At 39.4% G+C, this 25,336-nt stretch overlaps 2 protein-coding genes across 3 annotated transcripts in view; one reads left to right on the forward strand and one right to left on the reverse strand.

Annotated features, from left to right (window-relative positions):
- The window catches only part of CFAP97 (cilia and flagella associated protein 97), a 35,023-nt gene extending 23,722 nt beyond the window's left edge, over nt 1-11,301 (forward strand). For both annotated transcript variants that reach the window (XM_048303919.1, XM_048303918.1), the window contains exons 5-6: nt 8,564-8,714; nt 9,403-11,301. In XM_048303919.1, the coding sequence (XP_048159876.1) occupies nt 8,564-8,714; nt 9,403-9,530 (279 nt within the window). In that variant the 3' untranslated portion in view covers nt 9,531-11,301. The remainder of the gene's footprint in view (nt 1-8,563; nt 8,715-9,402) is intronic.
- A 2,128-nt stretch (nt 11,302-13,429) lies between these two features.
- On the reverse strand, nt 13,430-15,978 carry SLC25A4 (solute carrier family 25 member 4). The gene is made up of 4 exons (XM_048303920.1): nt 15,787-15,978; nt 15,052-15,538; nt 14,619-14,759; nt 13,430-14,263 (listed from the first exon to the last, which is right to left on the reverse strand). The coding sequence occupies exons 1-4, from the start codon at nt 15,895-15,897 to the stop codon at nt 14,106-14,108; spliced, it is 897 nt and encodes a 298-aa protein (XP_048159877.1). The 5' UTR covers nt 15,898-15,978; the 3' UTR covers nt 13,430-14,105.
- Nucleotides 15,979-25,336: the final 9,358 nt, after the last annotated feature.

Below are 25,336 nucleotides of genomic sequence, written 5' to 3' on the forward strand. Positions count from 1 at the left end.
GTGGGAGTAATGATGCTTTTTTTTTCATATGGAAATAGGTTTTAGTTTCTATGCATTTGCTTTACTTTGGTATTGTTTAATTTAAAAGGAACAACCCTTGCTGTTAACACACTCAAAACACTGGATAGCAGTCTGACTGTTCATTCTGCTTCATGCATCATGACTACTAGTCTCTCAAAAACAGGCTTGCATAAAATAAAACAATCAATATGATAGCATCAAACCCATTATATTTGATATACAGAGGATACAAAGTTAACGTCAGTTTTGGGTTTTGCCTCATAGCTATCTCTTGTTGAATATTTGTAGTGCTCTGATTGCCACAGTGTAATGGCAATTACAATAGCTTACTTTATTGGAAAACAAAAATTCAGACTCATTTGTAGGGATATTGGCAGAGTTCTCAAATAATAGAAGTAGCACTGGTTTGAATAAGATACTTTTAGTAATTGAATTGTAATACATAATGTAATGACATTTTCATATCTCCTATGTATTTATCAGTGTGTTTGAAAAAGAGATAAAATTATAGTTCAAATAATTGGAAAATGTATACTGGAAGGAATTTATTACTTTTTACCTTCTGTGTAAGTATAAAGGTTGCAATTTCCTTTTCTATACACATAGAAAGAGGTACAGATTCAACATGGAGAAAGTCTGATTGCCCTGTTTGGAAAAGTCTGTTAGGTTTTCATTCTTGCAGCTTTCAGACATTTGGATTGTTAAAACTTTTCAAATTAGGAAACTTTCTCCCTGGCTCCACTAGACTGCAGTTCACATTATACTTTACAGTCTGAAAGAATTAAGCACAAGATTTTGTATAGATATGCTATACTTGTCATTGCCTGGGGAAGAAATGTTTTTAGGCTTTGGTGTGTTTAGGCTGGTAGGAGGGTGTTGGTGGTGTTTATTTCAGATGTTGAAAACAGGTCTTGCTCTACCACATGAACCTTGTTAATAAGAATATATTCTTAGGCAAGGGGGAGGAGGTGCTGTGCCACAGTGACTTAGGATGTAACAGTAATATGCTGTACTGCATAACAACTGATGATTGCAGTAAATGAATGTATAGGATGTTTTAAAATGGATTTCTGTTTACTCAAAGCCACAACCCCGTTCTCTTATGATATATTGCAGTGTTTGTTCAAGACTGTCTTGCCTTTGCAACTTTTGGATCAAAAACGCAGCAGACCTAAATCCATAGAGTCATTTCACATATTGCTGCTTTAGTACATGTTAGAGATTAATGGTGGTTGCATGTAGTCCAAGAGATAGTATTGTTCATTTACTTACTCATTTACAGTTTAGTTGTCGTCAGCAATGTGGGTGGACATGTTTGGTGTGAGAGTTTATGTTAGGACATCGTGCTAGTTTAGACTGTGAAAGCATTTGGTTTATTCTTTTTTCCAAACTCAGGATGATATATTTTTGATCAGTGATTCATCAGTGCAGCTCTTCCATTTTGTTTAACTTTGCTATCATTTTTTAGCAATTTTGTTTGCATTTTTATTCTGTTTGAAGTGTATGTATACCTAGAGCATCACAGTTTCAACTTTGATTTTTGTAGCACTACCTTTTGAGATTACAGGTGTGACATACTTTTCTCTGAGACTGTAAATCAAAGAGCAGCCCTACCCTGCTCACTGATGATGATTTTTGCTTTATATTGATAAAAGTATGTGCTTTATGAACCTGTTTTCTTCTGGTCAGCAGCTTTCCTCACCTTCATAAATTTAAAGAGGCAGAATTGGTGGAATTCCATGGAACTTTCTTATCATCTTTCTTCTTTTACTTCTTGGAAGTCTTTTTTATACAAGGCCTGAGGGTACTGCATACAGAATATGGTGTTTGATACACCTTTGTGAAATGTTTGTTGGAGAAGGACGCAGAGTTTTGTAAACAATTCAAGAATAGAAATCTACAACTGTAGTCTCTTCAGGGAGTTAAAGAATTTTGATGCAGAGATTTTTTTTTTTGCTGGTGTTGGCACAGCTTTTATAATTTCTTGTCCTGAGGTTAAGAACTTGTCTAGGGAAGATGTTCACCTGTTACACCAGAACATTCTTGGAGTAATGCCTGTACTTACTGTTATCAGAAACTTTGATTTCTCTTGCAGGCATTTAGCATCAGAGATGATGCAGGAAAGTAAGTAAAATTTTAGGAAATTAGAGGGGAATCTAAGTGGTTTGGTGCTCCCTAGCTTTGTGAAAGGGTGCAAGGAGGTACAGGAAATATATGTCATTCCGACAGATTCTGTTAGAAAGAGCAATGACAGAATAAAAAGATGCATTGCTCTGAAGAACAGTAGTTTTAAAGTACTGATTAGCAATTTATGGAAAAAGCACAATTAGCAGAACAGATGACTGCTAAAATTAATGCCAGAATTTTGTACTTGCTGCTTTTGACTGTGCTTTCATAAATGGAACCTACTTTTGGTTGCTTTTCAGAGCTAGCAAGATCAGAGTGTGTCTCTTGCCAATAGAGGATGCTGTTGATTCAGAAAACATTCTACTCTTGTGTTGGAACATAATTTTAATCCCTCTTCTTCAGTGGAAAGGAGCTTAAGTGTGACTGGTGTGTTACTTTGTTCCCATGTCTGCATATATGTGTCTATCTCTATTGATACAGTAATCATTTTTGGCAGTGTAAATAAGATACTGAATTCCATAGGCTGTATGCCATTGAAACTTTTAATGGTTTATTGTATAATGCAAAAATCTGTACTGGCATATACAGGTAAGTGTTTGGGGTCCTTGAAATACAGATTTGCAGCCATCACATCATTCTTCAGTCATTTCATCAGAACTTAGAAGTAATTCATATCTCTGTGTTGTTTTCTGGTGGTTTTTTTCATCATTTTCACTAATTCTGACTATGATTTAGGAGTTGGGTGACCTCAGTGAGCTAAGCTGCTGTGTTCAGACAAATTTCTAGTGAACAGTGACTTTTTGAGTTCACACTGGAAGATCTCAGCAGCTCTGGTAGGGGCAGTTCTCAAACCTTAGCTCAGGAGGGATAAGGGTGTTCCTTTTGCGTGAATATTTGGTCTTTCCATGCATCCCTGCACATTCTTCCTACCTCATGCTGTTATGGCTCACTGCACGTAAGACTCCATGTTCTTCATTCCCTCACCTCTTATTCCCACAAAATGTACCCCAAGGCCAAATAGATCCAACTCTGATCCCAGTTCCAGTATAGTGACCCTTCCACACAAATTAAAAAAAAAAAAAAAAAACCACTTATTGTGTTTCTCTGCAAGGGCTTTCTCTTTTCACTTACTTGGTTTCCTGAGTCCTCTGTGCTGCAGATTCATTATTGCTTCTGGCCACCACTTGCTGCAGTCAGTGGCCTGTCCCAGCAAAAGGATTCTTCAGGGAGACTTTCCCTTCTCTTGCAGTTGGAGCTGGCTTTGTCCTGCTGGAAATCCTAAATGTCCTTTAGAAATGCATTTATTATACTGCCATAAATGAATGTGTATTCATTTGTCTCCATTTGATTTAATGGTGCAGCTGTGCTGTCATAGTTGGGTGGGGAGTAAAGGCCAAGGGAGGGAAAGTTGTTTTGGCCATCCCCCTACCTGGCTGACACCATGTACAAAGAATATTCTTTCAATCCTGTGCTGCACCGTTCCTGTCCTGCCAACTGTGTCGTGCTGCAACAAGGGAAATAACTTCTAAGCATGGAAAGAAATAGAAGGAGCACCACTGGTTCATCAGGGTTGCACCTGAGCACATTGTCCTTTCCTCCCTAAAAGTATTCCATGCTGCTTTTTCTCTGCATTCCCTTTGTCCTGTCCCCAAGGACTAGCCCTAGAGTTAGAGAGCATCACCAGGCCTTGGATGCTGCACACCTACGTGGTTATAGAAAGAATACCAAGTCTGTTCAGTCTCACTGATCTCAGTCTGGAGGAGTGTGCTGGTTTGGACAAATTTGGAAATATATCCTCTGAGAGAAGGCAGGTTACAACCATCCCTCCCCCACCAGGTTTGGGAAAAAATAAATTTTCCTCGAAGGAAAGTGAAAGAGATAAAAACTATTTATTTAACAACACACAGGAAAAGGATAATAATGCTAAATAATAAAACCTCTTGCTCTGCTGAGAGAAACCTGGGAAAATTTCAGAGTCCTTCCGCAGATCTCTCTCCCCATCCTTGGAGCTGGGACAGGGTGGTGGGCCCACCTCCAGGGCCAAGGCCTCGGTGGAAAGTCCTCCCAATGTATTCTGATGTTGAAACCGTCCAGCAGAGAAGAAGGGAAAAATCGGAGTCCCAGGAAAACAAAGTTCAACTCTCCAGAGGAAAAGGAGCTGGAAAAACTGGCCGAAAGCTGGCTGGAAAAAAACAAGCCAGGTGCTTCCTCCTGCTCCCGCCACTGCTGTTAGAAGCAAGAGGAGTCTCTGTGTATATCTGTGTGTCCTTGAAACACTGCTTTGAAAGTTCTCTGGGCTTTTTTCCTCTCCCCCCTCTCAGGCTCAGTTTAAAGGCACAGAAAAGGCAAAAAATTAATTTCTGGGCATAGAACAGCAATATGGGATACAACATCATAAAGTCACCCCAAGACAAGGAGAAAGCTGTAGAGAATGCAGTTGTGAAAGAGAATGTAGTTTCCTTTGTGGTCTTAGGAACTCAGAAATACTCATGTTGCATTGATGACTCCTCAGAAACCCAAGCACACAGAGTTTTATACGATACTTTCACTTTCTGAGTTCAAAGGTGGTGTATGCCAAGCCTAAAGACAAAATGTTGGTAGTTCCTGAGACTACAAAATGCAATGCCAAAAAAAGGTTTCTGCGGCCTTGTCAATGGGAAGCTGTCAGGATGTGGGATTGGCACACAGATGTGCATGGCTAAAATACACTACAATACAGTACGAATACAGTGGGATTCTGTGATGATAGTATTTAGGCTATGGGCTCTTTGTGGTCAGATTTTTATGGTCTTCAGATTCCTGACCCAGACTTGAGATTACTGTAGCATTGCTATGGTAATTATAATAAAGACTGACTACTTGGCATGTTCAAGGAAAGTTTTGAATGCTTTGCAAACTGCTTAATTTTGTGGTATATTTTTTTCTGTACTCTTAGCCTACTTTTCCTTGTGGTGTTGCCAGCCACACATAAACTTGACAGCTGTTCAATTAAGAAGACTTTTCTGTAAATTGAAGACCTTTAAGAGTTTTCTGATGGTTAGAGTTTGTCAGGTTAGAGCTAGTTAATGCAACTGCAATTTAAAGAAAATCACAAATACTTGTATTGATAAGAACAGAAAGGTGTCCTTGAATGCAGTTATCTGTTTCCCCCTCCCCCCAGACTTTGCAAAGGGACAGTGACATTACTCTAGCATCAGTGACATTAGAGGAGGTGTAATATAAATAAATTTGAACAGCTGTCAAGGCACACTAGTCAGCTGGTTAGGATTCACAGGAGGTGAAACTGAAGCCTTCATGCTTTTAAAAAGCAAAGTAAACCAAGAAAAAGTAAAATTTTTAACCTTCTCTCTGAACTCAGTTTAAGAGTGCTACATTTTCAGTAGCTTTTTCCTTCCTTTTTCAACATAGCTGCAGAAGAGTCTGTACTAATTATGTTTGGGGTTTTTTTTCCTTTTTCTGACAGAGCACTTTAGATTTACCTTCATTGTTCTCCTGATGTATTCAAAATTGAATTAGCAGATTTTCTTTTGGCCCATTGTATGGCAGCAGTTTTTTAAATTGTGTTGGGTTTCTTTGTTCTCAAGTTGTTGGCATTTCTGACATTTCCTTCTGTCATTGACAATATGTATTTTAGTATCTTTATAGATACTAATCTATGTCCAGATGCCTAGATTTATAAAGGATTATCCCATTCCTAGAAGGTAATAATGCAGGAACACCTTCTGTGACTTTTCTTTTTTTAATATTCTACTTTTACTGTAAATTCAGTATTAAAGTAAAAGAAGATGGGTAAATTATAAGCCAGGGAAGTATTTTGCCAGGATGAGAGGTCTTCAATGATGTGATACTATATATATTTTTTGAGCTTGAATCAAGAGCTCTGAGGACTTACAATGCAACTTAGAGCAACTAATAACATTCCTGCCATTAGTGTCTGTTACTAATTTTTTTTATTCCTTAAAATTTGACTGGGAACATATATTTGGTTCTAAACACCTGAGTTATGTTCTGTGATCTGATTCTTTGATTGTTGAGATCAGTGATGAAATTTCTATTTACTTCAGTGATGCAGGATTAAGGCTCCAGAGATTTGGTGCTTTGGAAGAACAAGGAAAGTATCAGCTGTCTTCAGTCCATTTCTCAAAAAGAGAACATAAAGAATTAGTAGATTTCTACATATGACTGAAAAACAGCATTTTCTCAAGATGTTTATACTATTGTACCAGGTAGTTCCTCAGTTAAGGACCTCAAGTATGTAGGGTTGGTAATAAAAACATAAGAGTCAGATTAGTTCTGGGTTACAGATTTAGTAGGTCAGGACTGCTGTTTTACTGTGTCAATGCGTTCATTTCTGTATGCAGCAGGCTGTTCTCCAAACAAAATTCTCTGAACAAAATTCATTTCTGAATATAGCATGGAAGTTTACATGCCCTTGGGACAATCCACAGCAGAGGGCAAGGGAACCACAGGAGCTTTTTTTCACATTCTCTAGCAAAGCTTTCCTTCAGACACTGCTGCACCACAGAATCTGTATCTGCTTCTTCTGTAGCTTTTTTTTTTCATCAGTGGGGACTTGATACTTTTCAAAATACAGGCATAAAAGCAAAAGCAGACAATTCTATTTACACTAGAATGAAGTGGGCATATATGTATGTATGTATATATGTATAAAAAGCCAGTATGTTCAGAATCAAGCTTGAAATTACTGCAGTGTTAAAGTATGCAAATTCTGTGAGGCTGTTAAAATTGAGTGCAGACTTGAAACATGCTTGTCTGTCATAGGAAAGTCACTTCTACAATTTACCTGATCTATTTGTGATGGGACAATGTACTGAGAGCTTCCATTTTTAATACTGAAGGTAAAATAAGTGATTTCTGCAAGTCTAAACATATATAGTTGCATGAGGAGATGTGGATGAAGTTGTGAGAAAAATGTTGGATATAACATTTAGAGACAAGTCTACCATTTCATGTTCTGTAACTGGCTTTAGTGAAGAGCTATTTCTAGCTGAAGTCCTTCCGTTGACTTTTGCTTACTTAGGTATTCCTGCTTGACGATGAACTGGCTGGCACTTGATGCAAGCGCTTGTGACATGTTGTGTCTGAGCCAAAGTCACTTGTCCTTTCTCTCTTGTGCACTCTGTGCAGCTTTCCAGTGCTCATGCATAAACTACTAAGAGCTTGGAGATTCCTGTTACAGTTAGACAATGGCAACTGACATCCTGTGAATACTGTATGTTTCCTAAGTCACTTCTTGTAAATTTTTTTATTCTTACTAAAAAAAAAAAAAAACAAAAAAAAAAAAAACCAAAAAACTCAGTACAGATTGGGCGCACAGTTTAATGGTGATACACCTTCTGACTTCCACCATACAAGTATGCATCTAGACAATGCATCTTATTAAGAGAGTTACCTTTAGTACTTTGGAGACTTATTGTAAACACAGTTTGCATTGTCTCTTGTTGATAAGGATGCATGTCAGAACCCAGACCAGCAATGGTTGTGTCATTGCCTAATGTTTGTAAGCCATCAAATGAATTGAAATTAGTTAGTAGAGGAAATATATAGATCTATGCGAGGCAACCACTAAAGGTGAAATATATTAAAAATGTGAAGTTGTTAATTGGAAATTGCATGTAGCTGGGTATTTCCCAATTTGTCCTCCTACCAGGTTCTTTTTTTAGATTATTGAAATGTCTTAAACCAGTAAATTCTGTTTCAAGTAGAAATAATTATGCAGATTAGGAAACTGTATCTTAAGAATGCTGTATAAGTAGTTATTTCAGTATACGACTTGCCACATGATTTCCAGGGCTAATTTCAACAAGAGGAAATCATGTCTTTACCAATAATTTCAAAGAGAATCTCTTAAAATTAGATTATGGATAAAATGAACTCTTGTAGATGTTCGTGCTTTCCTTTTGAAGTTAGTTTCACAGAATTTGGGTCAGTAATCCTCTCTGGGCTTCATATAGGGCAATATAAAATGGTCTGTTTGCAAAGCAAAGATTAAAAAAAAAAACCCCAAACGTCTCATTCTTCTGGAAATTTAGAAGGGAGGACTAACCAAAGGTAGGATTAGAATAGTGGAACCCAGTTCTTCACGAGCTTTGGTGATAGTCACCAAATAGATGTATTGTTTCAAATCCCCATAAAGTACAGAGAACTGTGAGGTATTAAACATGTACTCAGCGCAGAACTGATAATGTGCAAGGGATAGTTACAATTTGTGTCAATAACATTGAGAAAAGAACTCAATATATGACCATATGACCAGTGGAGGAGTTCCTGTTGTGCACTGCTCAAAATTTCTGGGTTTTTTGCAGTTCAAATAAAAATAAATTTATGACTGCTTGTTTTGCAGCATCTTGTTTATTCTTTGTCTTTCTTGATGACATTTTTCTTCAATATTAAGGCGTTCCTGAAAAGATTGGAAGCAGTGAAACCAACAGCTGGTCTGAGGCGTTCTGAACAACTGAGAGACTATCACCGCCAGATGAGCTACCTGAGTTCTTCATCTTCTGTAAGAAGGAGTAGATCTCCTTTCAGCCAGCTTAGTCCTCCAAGTAAGTACTTTGAAGTTGCAGATTATTGCATTTCTTTGCATATATTTATCTTTTTATAATTTAGAACGGTGAAGCACTTACTGTTAAGAATAGCAAATATGTTCTTTTCTCTGTCATCTCTAGGTTGATCGTTTATCAAACGAAAGTCATCAAAATAATTTTTCCAATCACACCAAAAGGGATTACTATATGCATTGTTTTGTTGCCATCCTAAATTTTCAATAAATTATCCTGTCAATCATCTTTTCCAAGAAGAAAAAATCCCTGTAATAAAGTGTTTCTCATTTTGCCAGTACCCTTTATTGAAAGAAGAAAGGGGGAGAAACAAACCTTACCAAAAACCCCAAATAACACCAATGAATGTTCAAATTCTCATTCAGAAAATTCAGATCTACTGATAGTAGCCTTGTTTTTCTCAGAAATTCTGTGTGTGAGATTTGGACATAGACAATGTGTCTCTATAGAGCCATATGTGTCAGGGTAAAGAACCACAGGCTTGAATTTTTTTTCCTCATCATTTATGAACAACTCATAATCCACTATTTTGGGGTTGTATTCAATTTACTGTGATTTGTTTTGGGGTTTTATTGAGAGCTATGGTAATGAGTGTTGCAGTGCTAACACAGCATGAAGTTTTCTGTTGTGCTAAGCATAAGCATTCTCCCTTTGTATGTTTGTGTGTTAACAGGAGGACCTTCAAGACCATCCACTGTACAAAGTACACTGAACCAGAGGAACGAAAAGCCCATGCCTGATTCAGCCAGTGGGGCATTACAGAGACCTAAACCCACTAATGTTCGTGCTGCTTGGTTATAAGTGTGTTCTTTGCCTTGCATACTGAGATGATACTAAAACTTCTATTTTTAGTGCTTTTGTAAATTCTGTGTGCAAAAATATTTTCTGCATTGTTCAGTGATTAAAATGCATTGCATTTAGAGTTACTGTTTATAAAATGGTTTTAAAATGGTGTAAAAAACTTCTGTCACTGTTTTTCATGACAGGAAGAACTTAAGAAAGAGAAGGCAGTATTTAAATGGACAAGTTAATTAGAAATTTAACTATTATTTTAGTCTCAGATCATAAGTGGAATTCGTATCCATACCATGGAAGGAAAGAATTGCTGCGCTACAGGTGCAAGATGTAAATAAAATTTTTAAAATATTAATAGTACTTAAAAATAATGCATTAAACTTATAAACATAGGCTTAATTCCTGGTTTGTCCTTGCTTTACATCCTGGCTTTATGAAAGCCTTCTGAATTTTGTGGGTCATGTTCTTGTGACTGAAAGAATCTTTAACAGCAATGTGAAGAGATGAAAAGCAGATTGTGTATTCCTGCATGGTGAGCTAGAATACTGAGGCTGCAGAAGATGATGTTTTGCCACTGTTAAACGTTTAGCACCTGGAGTGTGTTTTGTATGCAAGGCTGTGTCTCTTCCAGATCAAAAGGATTTTGGAAGTTGTATTGGGATCTTTGCATAGGAAAGAAGCGTCTGATATTATCTGAACAGTAAAGACTGAAGTAAACAGCAGTTTCAGATTCAGTGTAAACAAGAGTAAGTTCTGGTTATTTCTCTAACTAGAGAATAATATTAAGCAAGGGAAATACTTCATGGCCCTATTTTTGCAGATGTCTGTTCTCAGGGGGGAGATGTAAACTTGAGGTGCAGGAAACATCTTGAACATTTGATTTTGAGTGACTACTAACCAGGATTTAGGGGGAAAAAAAGACAATAGAAAACAAAGTCTTGTTACTTTTCTTGACCTGTTTTTAAGTGTCATGTTCATATCTAATATTTGTAGTAATGTCATATAAGCTCCAATATCAACATCCATTTACAAGAGGAGTAAAATTTAATGGCATTGGTAATCACAATAGTAGGTGGTGTGGTTTATTTCTATACATAAAGGCAAACTTTCAGTGAGCTTGTTTTGTAGGCCTGTAGCCTTATAAAGAGCATAAATTGTGACGCCACTATCTGTGGATATTGCTGAAACTTTGCTTGCTTCCCTAGCTTCTTCCCAGGAGAGATACAGGAAATCTCTGTATTATGGATAAAGAAAAAAACTGTATTTGGTAATGCTGGGTCTTTGACATGAAAAGTGTATTATTCTTTGCTAGTGCTTGCATGAGGGCTTAGGCTTTCAGGTATTCTGCATTGTAACACACTTTTTACTCGGTCCTTGTGATAGTTTGGCAGAGCTTCTTCACTTGGTGACATGCCGATCAAATTTAGCTGTTTGACAAAACTTGGAACTTTTAACTTTAAGCAGCATTGTGGCAAACAGATTTGTATTGCGATTGTTATTCATGGTTAGGAACTGTTAATGATTTCTTTGTATAGTGCTGCTGTATTTATTTTCTATTATTGTGCTAATTAAAATTATTCTCTATTTAAAGATTTTTGTCCTTGAATGTGAATATCAAAATAACAGTTTAAGTATTTCTGAATGTTCATATGATAGGTTTTTTTCTGTGAAGAAGTTCACAACTTTTAATTGCTTCATCTTATTTAACTTTGGTATGAAAGAGTGTCAATTTTGTATGTCACTTGTAAATCATAAGAAATAAAATATTTAACATGAATTGTCATTGCAGTGGCTTCTTTCAGATTTTTATAATTAGTATTAAGGTGCAAAGAAGGTTGAAGAGCTTGGTACATAGAAAAAATGCAGGTTTTCTGTTGTTCAAATGTTAGATGTAAGGGAATAATGGTTTTGTCACTGGCTTTAGTTTACCTGTGACCAATTCTTGCAAAGGTACAGAAGAAATAGTATTAATTGACAGTGACAATGGGAGCTCAAGTAGCAACTATAGACCGTCTGTAAAGCCTTCTAATTTCCAACCTTTCAGAACTGATTGCTGCATTTTAGGTTACACTTTCAGCAAGTGTTACACTGAGTGACACAGACTCGGCAGAGCTGCTTTCAGAAGAATGGTTAATTCATAGACAGTTTTGAATTCTGACCATAGGTATCTTTATGGAGAGCACTGCCTGGAATCTCCCATACTGTGTGCCTTGGCATTTAAGCAGAAATGAGCCATTTCCCTGTGTTTTCTGTATGCTTTATTTCATGTACTTTCTCTTAGCCCAGTGGCATTTTCCTGCATTGATACCACTCACCCTCCTTTTTAATAGTCTTTAGTCCCTCTACTTTCTTCTCTGAAATGTAACTTCTTTCATTTACACTTATTTGAAGTTTCTTTGCTTCCTCTTAATTACCTTATTCATTCATACATACATACATTTTCCCCACGGTTTAATACCTCTGCCTATTACAGTCTGTCTCTTTGTAGCCAACTTATATCTTCTCTAGCACATCCAAATGCCACTTGCAGCCTTATCAGTGAGCTAGATTAGAAGTGGATAGTTGGATTGTGTTAGCAAGCTTCTCATAAGGAACCTTTAGGAATGTGCAGAGGAAGAAGAAAAAGAAGAGAAGGAGCAGAAACTGGCAGAGTTTTTAAGGAAAACTAAAGCACTTTGAAAACCAGTAAAAATATTTTCTTCATAAACATAACAGTTTGATAGATTGCAATGCTGGTTATTTACTATGGAAAAGAAGACAGACCTGGTATCTAGAAAAGCAAGTATTTAAGAGAGCAACCATGAAAAAGGGAGATGTAACAATGAGGCCAAGTTTTTGTCCTGGGACAAAAAAAAAAAAAAAAAATCTATATTTGGTTAATTTAAAAAGAGCCTGTCATTTTTTGGACCAATATTTCCCAAAAGCTTCTGTTCTTCAAGTGGATAGATGTTGCTTCCATACACTGGTTAGTGGCTGGTACCTGCCTTCAGGAAGAAAAGAGCTGCTGGTCTGAATCTGTGGCAGACAAACAGAGCCTATCATGCCAAGTGACAGTGAGCTAGGACTACCTGCATCAGACAACTGCTTCAAATATAGGAAAAGGATAACTGGAAGCCATACATATGAAGTAGTAAAAGATGAAGGTGAAATAAAAGTTTATTTGATTACTTGCTTAGTTTTATCCTTTTGCCCAGGTAAGTTGTGGACACCCCAACCCTGAAGTGTCCCAGGCCAGGAACTGGGTCTAGCAGACAGTGTCCCTGCCCATGGCACAGGGGTTGGATCTAGATGGACTCTAAAGTCTCTTCCAACCCAAACTATGCTCTGATTCTACATTTTTTTTCCTAGGTGGGTACAGACCAAATGCCTGTCTATATGTAGTCTAACTGAACAACTGAAATGGCCACAACTCACTTTCCCTCCTTTGCCTAATCAGCCAGCCTGTTCCTTCCATGCATTCACAACCCTGCAGCATCTGAAGTTCAAAAAGTGTATTGAGCATGGACTGATCTCACTGGTAAATAATAGTGCAATGTGTTCATAATGGTTGAAAGTGTAGTTATTTCAATAACTCTTGAGTATTCAGTTCTAGAATACTATTTCAAGTAAAATAAGCAATAATGACTTCTTTATTCACTGAGGACGTGCTTCAACGTTAAGGGTAATATTAACAAATTATACAAGCAGCTAAGACTATGTGGAAGCCTATCTCTAAGATAGCTGGCTGCAATACCCTTAAACTGAATCCACTTGGTTTTGCATTTGTAGAATTATCAACAACCACCTACCTAAAGCTCTGCTGAAAAAACTTTCAAGAGACAGCCACTAACAGTGTCCTGATTAGCACATCACCTTGGAGGACATGCTTGCAATGTGTTCAGTGTACTGAAAACAACAGGAAAAAGTTCATTAATATATTAATTTATTTCATTTCAGTTTTAGTTCAATTGAACATCAGAGCAGACAACTTTTTCCTTTGTGACAATACAAGGAATTTTTGAAACACTGTATTTCCATATTCTACAAAATATATTTGAAAAATCAGATTATGGCTTCAAGCATATTACTGTATAATTTGTCAGGGAAGAGGCTGCAGTTAGGAACTCAGCCTGGTGCTTTAGTATGGTTATAATTTCAGACATACTTTTCACTTACATTAAAAAATAGAGCTTTAAAAGAAAACATGATTTTAATTCATGTTATGTCATCACAGTGTTGGGTAGCTAGAGACATCACTTAGTATAATAAATATTTATGACAATCTATTAACAGTTCACAATATTAGATTTTAAACTAGGTATAGACCACTTAAATATTGTCTCCAGACAAAATCTATTACCTGCAATTTGAAATATAATATATACACAGGTTCCAATACAAATGGTGGAGGAATTCTCATACAAAATGTAACTGTGATGTTGTGGACAATTTCTAAATTAATGCATCCTTATCTCTGCCAGATATGTTACTCAAATTTTATTGTTTCCCTAGGAAATATTTTGTTGTCCATTACATCACAAGTTCATATTTTTAAAAAAGTTGATTGAGAACAATTGAACTACTGCATTATGATATTAAGTTTTAGACATACTTCTTGATTTCATCGTAAAGTACTAATACAAAAGCTCCGCCCATGCCTCTCAACACATTCGACCAGGCACCTTTGAAGAATGCTTTGGATCCTTCATCTTTAGCTATCTTCCTCCAGCAATCAATTGTGCCCTTATACATAATATCAGCTGTGGAAACAAACATAAAGGTTAGAAGGCTTGAAGTTATACAGCAAGTATGTTTCAATTTTTGTATCTTAAAAACAACAAGGAATAAGCAAAGTACAGCAGAGGATTTAAAATTTAGTAATCAATTAAGGAAAATTATTTCTCCATAGGAAATCAAGTAATTTCTCAGTCTTTTAGATCAACATGATAGAAATAACCACCAATGTGTTCCCCACTGGATTTTTAAGGACTCCAATGAGAAGGTTATTAATTTTCCATAAGACAAGAAAAAAAAAAAATACCCAGTATCTCCCATTTTATCTTGATGAAGAGAAACTTTCTGCAGCCAGAACACCACAGGAGCACTTATTCTTACCTCCCTTTCGGCCAGACTGCATCATCATCCTACGTCGCACAGTATCAAAAGGATAAGAAACCAGCCCTGCCACTGCAGTGACACTCTGGGCAATCATCCAGCTCACTATGATATGCACATTCTTTGGATCAGGCAACATACCTGTCATCAAGAACAAATGAATGGAATCAGTACAGAGGGAAAGGGCTGTGGGAAAGATGGCTGTGGAAGGAATAATCACCCACCAACCCCGGAGTCAATCCAAACCCAAGGCATCTCAGAGCAGCAAGTAGAGGGAGGCAGGAGTGCATGTCAGAAACACCTGTGCACATTCTAGCACTGCACTCAGCCGGTGCTGAGCCAAACCTTGCTTGTCCTTGTACTGCCCAGTGCACTGCGAGTGCCTTTCCTGAATGGATCTTCCCTTGCAGTCATTCCTCCGTGCACTTCTTACCCTTGGCCGTGTCGTATACGCCGAAATAGGCTGCTCTGTAGATGATGATGCCCTGGACAGACACACTAAATCCTTGGTACAGGCCTCTCAAGCCATCAGACTTAAAGATCTTGACAAGGCAGTCGCCCAGGCCAGTGAACTCCCTTTCAGCGGCTCCTTTGCCCACATCAGCCGCCAGCCGGGTCCTGGCGAAATCCAGCGGGTAGACGAAGCAGAGGGAGGTGGCTCCCGCGGCACCCCCGGACGCAAGGTTCCCTGCGAAGTAGCGCCAGAACTGCTTGTGCCTGTCCACTCCGCCCAGGAAGATCTGCTTGTACTTGTCCTTGAAGGCGAAGTTAAGGGCCTGGGTGGGGAAGTACCGGATGACATTGGCCAAGTTGCCTCTCCAGAAGGAGAGAATGCCCTGCTCCTTGGGGATGCGGACTATGCAGTCCACGATGCCCTTGTACTGCTTATCGGCCGTGATCTGTTTGCTGGCATGCTGGACCTGCAGGGAGGAGAAGGAGGAGGACGGGACGGTGAGAGAGGGGCACCGCAGGGGTGACCCCACACACTGAAGGGCACCGACGGGGTCGGCCCTGCTCCCGCCACCCCGAGGCGGTGCTGAATGTCCCGGGCAGCTCCCGCGTAACCGGAGCCGGCCGAGCTCCTTCCCATATTTAGTCACGCCGCATAGCGCCCGCCGCGCCGGCACCACCTGTGGCGCAGCACCGCCGCCCCCCGTCTCCCCCTCACCTGCAGCAGCAACTTCACTCTCTCGATGGGGGCGACAGCCGTCTTGGAGACGGCGGCGGCGATCCCGCCGGCCAGAAAGTCCTTGAGGAAGCTGAGCGCTTGGTCACCCATGCCGTGAGCCGGTCCGACAGCCCCGCCCGGAGAGAGGCAACGAGCGAGCACTTCCCCACCGCGCCGGACAAATGGCCCTGTGCCCCGCGCCGCCCCGCTTATAGCCCGCGGCCTCTCGCGATAGGAGGAGGCGCCCCCCGGGCCGCGGGCATTGGCTGCGGCCCGCCGGGCCCGCCCCGCCATGTTCCCCCGGGCGGCGGCCGCGAGGGACGCGCGGCCCGGGACGTTTAAAGGGCAAATTAAAGTTATCTGGTACCTGCTGGGGAACGCGGTGTCAGAGCATGTGCCTGCTGTATTTATAGCTCCCGGGAGGCACCGGAGGGAACATGGGGAGCTGGCAGGAGCTCTTCAGGCCGCGTTAACCGTTCCGTCCAGGGGGGAGGCAGCGCCTGAGGGCTAAAAGCCTGCCCAGAGCGGTCTGAGAGTGCGACCAGCCAACTACAGGTTTTTAAGCCTTGCCCTGATGTGCGTGGATTCACGCAGAGAGGGGCAGGGGGGACATGGATTTCACGCCCAACCGCGCAGCTCCCCAGGGCTGCCGGCCTGGAAGGTGGTGCTGTGGTCATAAGCATCAGTGACCAGCACTGGACTGGGCCTCCCTTGGGTCAAGGCCAGAGAGCTGCTTCATGTTGTATGCGCTGTGTGGAACTTGCAGGCATCGAGGTCTTTAAATACCCCAGCATGCTCTGGGACTCAGCTTTCCCGAGGAGGAGGCAGCATGCCTTCCTGCATTGTACCCTCATTTCACCCCTGCAGGGTCAGACCCTCCCAAGACCCACAGGCAGTCCCCTCTGAAGGAGGGAGGGAAGGGAAGAGACTCTAGGAAGCACATACCCAGGCATGCTGAAGTTGCTTGGCCCGCACCAAGCGTGAAACAAGAGTAAAGGCTGTAGTGAAGCTCTGCCTTCATGCAGCATCTGGTTCTTAGAAAAATGTTTGAGTCTCAAATGAAGATTACATGGCTCCCCCATTAGATTCCCTGTTTCTCATCTGTTTTTTCTGGCTGACCCCCATAAGAAAGCAGGAGCTTATGATTCATTGTTGGGTGACTTGGTTGTGTGGAATAGTAGTGTGAAAGGCAATGCAGCACAGTATAGATGCATACCAAGGAGTTTGCCCTAAAGACCTATTAAGACAGGACAATGTTATAACAAGGAACTCATAAGGGTTTCTTTTGAATAATATGGTATCAGTAATATGGTATCAGTAATGAAAATAGAATTCATCTTAATGTAGCTGCTAAAAGCTTGGCCGTCCCACAAAGAAACATTCTTGCCAGGGCAGTGCACCTCTTCTCACCAATGTGTTTGTTAGCATGAGTTAACGGGATGGTACATTTGATCCCCTGTCTCTCTTGCCCTCTGCTGCTCTTAGGTCTGTTGAGGTCTCTTCTCATGAACCTCAAGTGTGAGAAGTGGGTGTAATCTCCAGAAACACCCTTTGCACCTTGGCCTCCTGAGAGGATGGAACCTTTCCCCAGCTTCTAAGAAAAGGGAAGAGTGCCCCTTCCCCCCCGCCCCCAAAGAGACATTTCCCCAAGCAAGGACCAAAAGCAGGCACAAGTAGGAAGCATAGGGGATCCCTAGAATTAGACTGTGAGTTGAAAGGAGTTTTGTTTAACATATGTGGCTGCCTGCTACCTTTGACCTTTCCTTTTTCTTCCTCATACTTCACTCGCCAAGTCTGGTGTCTCCTCTTTTCACAGGAAAGCAAACACCCCTTTAACACCTTGAGACTTCTACTGCTGGTTTCACATGGACCCCTGGGATAGTGATGCTCGCAGCTGCTGCTTGGCTACCCAGACCCATAAGGTCTCCTCAGGGTGTGCACTCAGGTGTCAGCCAGTGCCCTGCTGACTGGTGTACGGTGAGTGGGAGATGGGAGAGTGGTGGTGAGATGCTCCCGGGGAGGGAAGGCAGTGGGGGGCCTGAAGTAAGACTGGAGTGGAGGTCTAGCCTGAAAGGATTGTTTGCCAGCCCCTTCCCCAACATCTTTGATTTAGCTCATTTAAATCGGTGGGGGTTTTAAATTATTTTTTTAGGTCATTTAAATTGTTGGGGGTTTTTAAATGACATTTTAATAAAGTCTTTATGATAAGAATTCCAGTTAGTTTTTGAAGTTATTGTTGGGTATCATCATCACATCCACAGAGATTGTTTGTTCGGATATTTCTGTAGCACTAGTATTATTTACCCATAACTGCCAGTATTTAAAGAAAGGACTGCATAGCAAGTGAGCGGCCACTTTTCTGCTTCTGCTCTCCCTTCTCTGAGCCCAGATACCTATTTCCAGGAGAGACCCTGCTTCTAAACAGTTTTAGCAAAAGCAGGCCTGGACCAGGACATCTGTTGGCTACTTTGAGAGTTATTCTTTATTTGTTTGATTTTTTGCTCCAAATGCCTGGTTTGAATCTTTCCTATGTATGATAATGAGGGGGTATAATAATGCTACTTATTGTAGAAGTTCAAACATATCCTGTAAGGAATTTACTACTAACTCCATCAGTACCTTGAGCTATTTCCACTAGCTGGAAATGTCGTTAAAAAAACCCGCTGAAGAACCTTTGGCTTTTCATACAGTTAGCTGGTGTTTGGTATTCAATATTCTGATACTTTCCTAGAGAAATGGTTAAAACAGTTCTGAAAATGCAAGCTCTCTGAATTATTGAAAGCCAGCTTTCAAGCTTCATCTTCCTTAGATCTTTGCAGCTTTGGATGGATTGTTTGTCTTTCTAGGCTGAGTTTGTGGATGCTCTGCACTGCTGACATAGCATAAAGACACTGGATTTTGTTCTTAAAAATTCTGAGCTAAAAATAACCTACATCTACACTTTCAAGAGAGATTAGTGACTGATTGCATTGTGCTCTAGTGTGTGAATAGCCAGCTTCAAACACTACAGGAGATCAACTTTTCCAAAGTAGTGCATACCCTTGTTTACTTACGTGTCCAAGACAGTGGGAACCCTGGCGTTGAAGCTAGGCCAGACACAAAATAAAAAATCTTTTCCTCAGAAGTCAGCAGTCCAAGCTTGATGGCATACACAAGGGGGAGCACAAGGAATCAGTCAGACCCTCCTGTCTCCTAGCCTAGACAGTGGTGAGTAGACAGTGTATTGGGAAGATGCCAAGAAGAAAGATGTTGCTTGTTCTGGAATGACTTGTGGGATTGTAGTAAGTTCTCATTTTTAAGATTGGTATATATTTGACATCAGGAAGAGGAGAATAAGAGAGCCAAAACAGAACTAATTGAGGGTAAGAGTTGAAGAGAAATAATGAGTTTGGTGATCACAAAGATGATCAAGAAGAATGAAGTAATGTGAGCTTTGAGTTTTGTTTTGGACAGGTATTAGTGAGGGTTATTTTAGCTGGGTGTTGGTGTTACTTGTCTTAGGAGCCTACTTTGAGCTGGAGGGGGGAAAATTGGACAGTAAGTGTAAGCAGCACATTGAGAAGTGGAAATAGCAATAACAGTCAGCATAGGGTGTGTTTGTTTATTAGAGCATGTCTGTAATGTGACGATGAGGAGTTGGAGGAGGGTCGACATTTCAGAAGAAAACTGAGGAAGTGGATGAAAATTAATATCAGGGGTTCTGTTTTAACGGGATAAGCATGGGGCATGGAAGTAGGAAGGAAAAATACCCAACCTGTCACACAAGGAATAAACTTTTAGGAAGTGAGCATATTAATATTTCCTTTGGCAAGGATTTGTGCAGAAGATGTTCAGGAAGAGAGCACTTGAAAAGTGCAGGTCTTCATTTAATTTGGAAAAGTAGGAAGAAAATTTATAAAGATGGCACAACTGGGAGGGGACACAATTAAACGGTTGTGGATGAAATAAACCTGATCACAGATCAGCCAGGAAGTTGAAGCTGAAGGCAGACTGAGGTATGTGTTTGGCAATCATACTTCATAATTCATGAGATAGGAGTGGAGAGTAAGAAACAGAGAGAGTCTACAATCAATCTGTGCAAGAAAATAAAGATAAAGGAGGAGGAAGTGGGCTTTTCCCTCTTCAGACAGGAGAAGAGCTGAGATACTGCTTAAAAGCAGGCAAAATGTGATGGGGATGGTGAGGGTAGCCTCAGTAAGGGGTGGGATGGGATGGAGAGAATGGAAGTCTTTGTAAGAGACTGAATCTGCAGAGAGTCAGGCAAGGGCATCCAGGATGTGTGGACACTGAGATGTAATAGGCCTATGGGAAGTATTTAAAGTGTATCCCCCAGCTGCAGCAAGTGAAGAGAAGAAAGGGGAGCGGACCAGGCAGAAGGACAGAACAGGAATACAAGAAGGGCCAGTTGAGCAATGGTAAAGTCTTGAGAGTGGGGATACAGAAGTGTAGGTGTGGAAAATATCACCAAGGAGGCAGAGTAAGAGGTAGGGCTCATTGCCTCAGGTAGATTGTTTAAGAAACAAGAAGCAGCAGCTGAAGGAATAAAAAGGAAGCGATGAAACCAGGAGGGAAAACTAGAGGAGTGCAGAGATAAGTTGCAGCAAGAGAGCACGTGAGAGGTGTGGAGAAATAGCCCACAAGCAAGGTTAACCAAGATAGACAGAGTCTCTCTAGTCTGCAGTGACTGGTTTCCTCTTGTGCATGTGTGTGGCCAGGCATGTTATACTTTTGACATTCTCTGTTGACTGAACTAATAATGAAAGTGTATGTGTTGACTGAATGTCTTCTACCACATTAAAAATTGCTCTGGTGAAGGCAACTAACTTAAAGTTAATACGTTTTTTTCAATTTTCAGTGCTTCATTGGCTTCACTAGTGGCCACTCTGAGGTACTGGAGAAGGCAACGATTACTGGAAAAGAGTGGGGCATGAAGAACCAGGGGGGAAGGGAAACAAATCAAGCACCAATACTGCAGGATTTGGTTCCTCATCAGAGATTTGTTTATTTCATACAAATTCAGATCCTTAGTACAACAGAACTAAACCAGAAACTATCTGGTACTCAAATCAGACAAGCATTATTTTGTGCTACACTAGTTGTTTGAAGAATTGCAATCACAGTCTTTACTCTGAAATTAATTTCACTTCTCTATAGGACTGTACAGTAAATACTTGGTATGCTATAGACAGAATAACAGTGTTGCTAAGATTTAGAACATCAGTGGTTTTTCCTCATAGATGTCAACATACCTTGAGAACAAAAGTCATCTTTTATGTCACAGATGTGTGTTACAGTGAATAATTAATGGATTCTACAGGCTGTCATAAACATTTACAGTACTCCAGAATATCTATTAATTGTTTGATTATTAATGCAGTCATGACACAAACAAACAGTACACATCACAGATTTTGGTAAACTCATAAAGCAGAGATATTGTGGACAGTTTCCAAGCCATATATATAAGCAAATTAATGACTTGTTAGACTCCATAATAATTGACTATTTACTAGCTCTTCTTTGGTAAATATATTTTGATATAAAGCATAACTCATTATCCTCAGAAGGCATTTTGGAAAAAAAGACAAAGAAAAGTGAGGTGACTTTCTCAAGGTCATTTTGTCAGTGTGTGGTAGAGCAAGGCACGAATAGAGGTTTCCAAGTTTTGCCAGATCTCTCTTGCACATGCCATTTGTATATATATGCAATAATATTAAGAGGCAAGATTATATTTATTTCAATAATAACCATTAAAGCTTATTCAGAACAAGCATAAAGCAAAATTTGAAAGCTTACTTTGCAGCTGAAAGGAATGTTGTACTTTTTCTTTTGGTGTAGATCTCTGCAGAAAATAATTCCTTTAGTCATTTCCAAACATGTTTCATTACGTGGTGGAACTTATTTCCCTTATTGATTCTGTGATTTTCAGGTTTTGTGCTTCCAGGAAAAAAATATGTACTGAGAGGATCTCTGATGTTTATATATTCATTATTTTTTAAAATTTCTAGTTTGAACTAACTTTGCATGGAAGAAATGAGATCTGGAGAGTGTTGTGTTCTGTGCAAAAACTGTAACCTTCAGGGCAAGGTTTGCCTCTCAAGAAAAGTCTACATTTCCAGGGTCCTAATTGTTATGTTTGATAGATACTTGAAGCTTCATTTTCCTACTTACTACCTTGGAATATTATATTTTCTATGATTTTTTGTCTTTTGTCTGAGATAGAAGTTGTGCTAAGAGATAATTAACATTGTACTTTGCTTTTCTGCATGTTCCAGTTCATTCCCAGATATTTGCTTCTCATGGTGTTCACGAGATCTCTTGGAAGGTGTGAGCGTTGCAAACAGTATCAACAATGCCTGGGCAGGTGTGTGATCAGAGCAAAGCCAAGCTATGGCTGCAGCCCTCTGTATTTTCCACAAGACACAATTTTCTCTTGCTGCTAGTGAGTAACACTTCTTAGCAGTAACATTCTAAATGTGTTTTATGTCCTGATCAGGAAATAAAGTTGTTCACCAAGTTCTCCTCCTTACCCGGTGGGGTTTTTTTTTAATGTTTGTTTTTTTCCAAACTGGAGAAATACTGGGTTGTGTGAATGCAGAATTCAGAAGCACCTGCCTAAGTTCCATGACCTAGAAAATAGGCCTGATTTGTTTTCAAAGCTTGGCAAAGCAAAGCTATTAAAAAGCGAAAGTATTAACGTAGACATCTCTGACCTGAAGTTTGCAACATGCTCTTCTTCAGAAAACCTTTTGGGTTGGAAGAATGTCCAGTATGACACCCAGCCCTCTTTGCGTAGTGCAACATTCTTTACATTGTTCGTGCAATACCCTGTGTGATGACTCTCGTGTTCAGCTTTCCATAGCTCTGGTGACTCTTGCCTAGTTTTCAATTGCCTGCCTCTTCTTAGAGTTGTAGGGACTTACTCTTTCTTCTTAGGTCTGCATAAACCAGTAATTACCATTTAAAATCATTGATACAACGTTGGTGCAAGTTAGAGTATATGAGGAAATCTCATGTAGCATTTTAAGTAGGGTTTTATTTTCTATTTTGCTCAAGCTTACTCTTCTAAATATTATCTTAATATAATCTTAATGGGATAATGCAAGTCTTTATTCAATTCAAGCTGGACTTTGTTCTTTTCAATTCATCTTTTTATCATCCTTTGTGTTGCTGTAATTTTGGAGTATCAAAAATTATTTAAATTGATCTTTTTGTTTGTCTGTTTGTTTTGTTAATCTTCTGGTTTGCATTTTCTAAGTAAGTTGTTTCTGTGTGTGACTTTACTGTTCTAGGTGTTTTTAAAATCAATTGTTTCAGGCAGACAGATTTGAATTGTTAAATTATTTAAGTGATTTATTTTTTTTCCATCTGCTATTTTGGACAATACATCTGGTTATAATATAATAATTTTCTTTTAAATAAAAGTGTCAATATTGTTAGCTCCCGCTCAAGTTGTTACATCTTCCTGTTTTCAGATATTTTATAGAGTTTCTCATGCTGTGATTTTACTTTAGACTAGTCAGTCTTCTGTGAAATAGTTCATAAGAGTTCATTGTTTTCTTGCTGACAATAATTTTATTTTCATATATTGTAGGAAACACTGAAATTATTTCTGACAGCAGTATATATTTAACTGAATCACAGCTTCGCGCACAGTCAGATAACTGCACTGCAGTAGCAAAACAAGGTAATCATATTTTTATAAAACAGAAACAATTTCAGGCATTAAATGTAGATGTAATTTTTATGCAAACTTGCAATAGCTATTAGCACAACAGTTTTAATAGAATTTCAAGCTTATTTTCAAGTAAGTGAGAAATGAATAAATTGTATTACTTAGTGAATGAATCATCAATTTTTTGTCACCCTACATGCTGGTTGAATAGGCTGCAATTACATTGTGGTTGTAATTCAAATTGTATTGATTATAATGCCAGAAATTTTTTTTATAATAAATTCAAATATTAATCTTCATTTTGCAAGAAAATGGCAAATTAAGGTCAGTTCCATGCCACACATTATTAAAATGCATGAAGAAAATAAAGGTCTGCTGAAAAGCCAAAATCTCAGCAAGTGGGATGCTGATGTTGAAGATGATAACTACACTGCTGAAGAGTGAGAAAACTGGGTGAGAAAGTCTTTAGATGCCAGAGTTTATGGGTTTTATGGCATCGAGCCTCGTGTCCCTTCATGGGGTGTTTCAATGCTTCAGAACTCACTGTGGAAAAAATCCAGTTTGAGTCCCAGGTCCAAAAATTCCTTTGAATTTATCAGCTAAACCCAGCTGATACACAGGATATGAAAGGGAACAAATTATGGGGACAGAAGCAGAAGCCAGGAAACAATTAGATTCTGTGGTATGTTACCTCAGCTTGATGAAAAACATCAATCTGTATTTCATTCATTCCTAGAGAATGACTGCCAGTGTCTGATTCAATAGGAATTCAGTTGAATACTTTCTTATAAATCTTAAGTGATGCCTTTTCCTGGTCTTAAATCAAGAGTCAAACATGGTTAGAAGGGAAAAAGGGATTTTACCTTGGTATGTATTTTAAGGATCCTGAGGTGCACATGTCCAGGTCAAATGCACCGAAATGCACAGCGCAATGCCCACCCCCAAAAGATCTGGTATATCATTATACGTCTTACTAATTAGCAGATCTATCAAAAATTCCCCAATGAGAGGCTTGAATGAGCCCCCCTCCCCAAAGAACCTTCCCCTCCCCCTTCCCCTGGATGGTTCTATCTTAGTTTACAGAATGTGTTCTGGAGGGGACCTTGGAGTCTGGGGCACACTAACCCCTACCTATGAAGCTTTAAAATGTTCAGTCTCCTAGCTGAACAAACAAGTCCAAGAATGTAGGCAAAAAGCACTAACGATACAGAAGTTGTAAAAAGGTATAACAGGGGTATAAAAGAAAAGGCAAAAAATCTTCATGGCATCATAAGAAATAAATGAAGATACTGTACATTCTTAAATGTTGCAGTATTGTTTGAAATGGACATAAATGTATGTACAGTTATATTATAGGTAGGTATGAATGAATGAATATATATGCTGTAAAAGTGGCTTGCAGGTCAACACTGTAAAAGGAATTGTCCTATTGCTCCATTTAATTTCTTTTCCTTTGTAGTAATATATAGTAAGGGAAGAAATTGAGACTGAGCTATTTTCTATTTTCCAGATGGCTATAAAGGGATAAAAGACAGGGGATGGTCTGAGTGTATATAATGAGGAAAATTGAGGTGTTAGGAACAATATTCCAGACATGAAACAGTCTTGAAATAGTCAGTCAGGGATAAATTATCTGGATCTTGTAAGTTACTTCCAGGATCATAGTGACTGGGGGGAGTCACTCACAAGCTGTGTGAGTCTGCTGCTTGTTTGTGATTTGCTTTTCAATGTTGTAGGTTGGCACCCTTTTTTATACACAGAACTAGACGAGAGAGTCAGGTCAGAAGAAACAGTTCAAATAAAATAGATATTTATGCAATTTAAAATATCTCTCTGCCTTCCACGTATTTCCTCAATGCCATGCTTCATTTTTGT

Source organism: Corvus hawaiiensis, chromosome 5 (genome assembly GCF_020740725.1).
Source record: "Corvus hawaiiensis isolate bCorHaw1 chromosome 5, bCorHaw1.pri.cur, whole genome shotgun sequence".
Taxonomy (NCBI): Eukaryota; Metazoa; Chordata; class Aves; order Passeriformes; family Corvidae; genus Corvus; species Corvus hawaiiensis.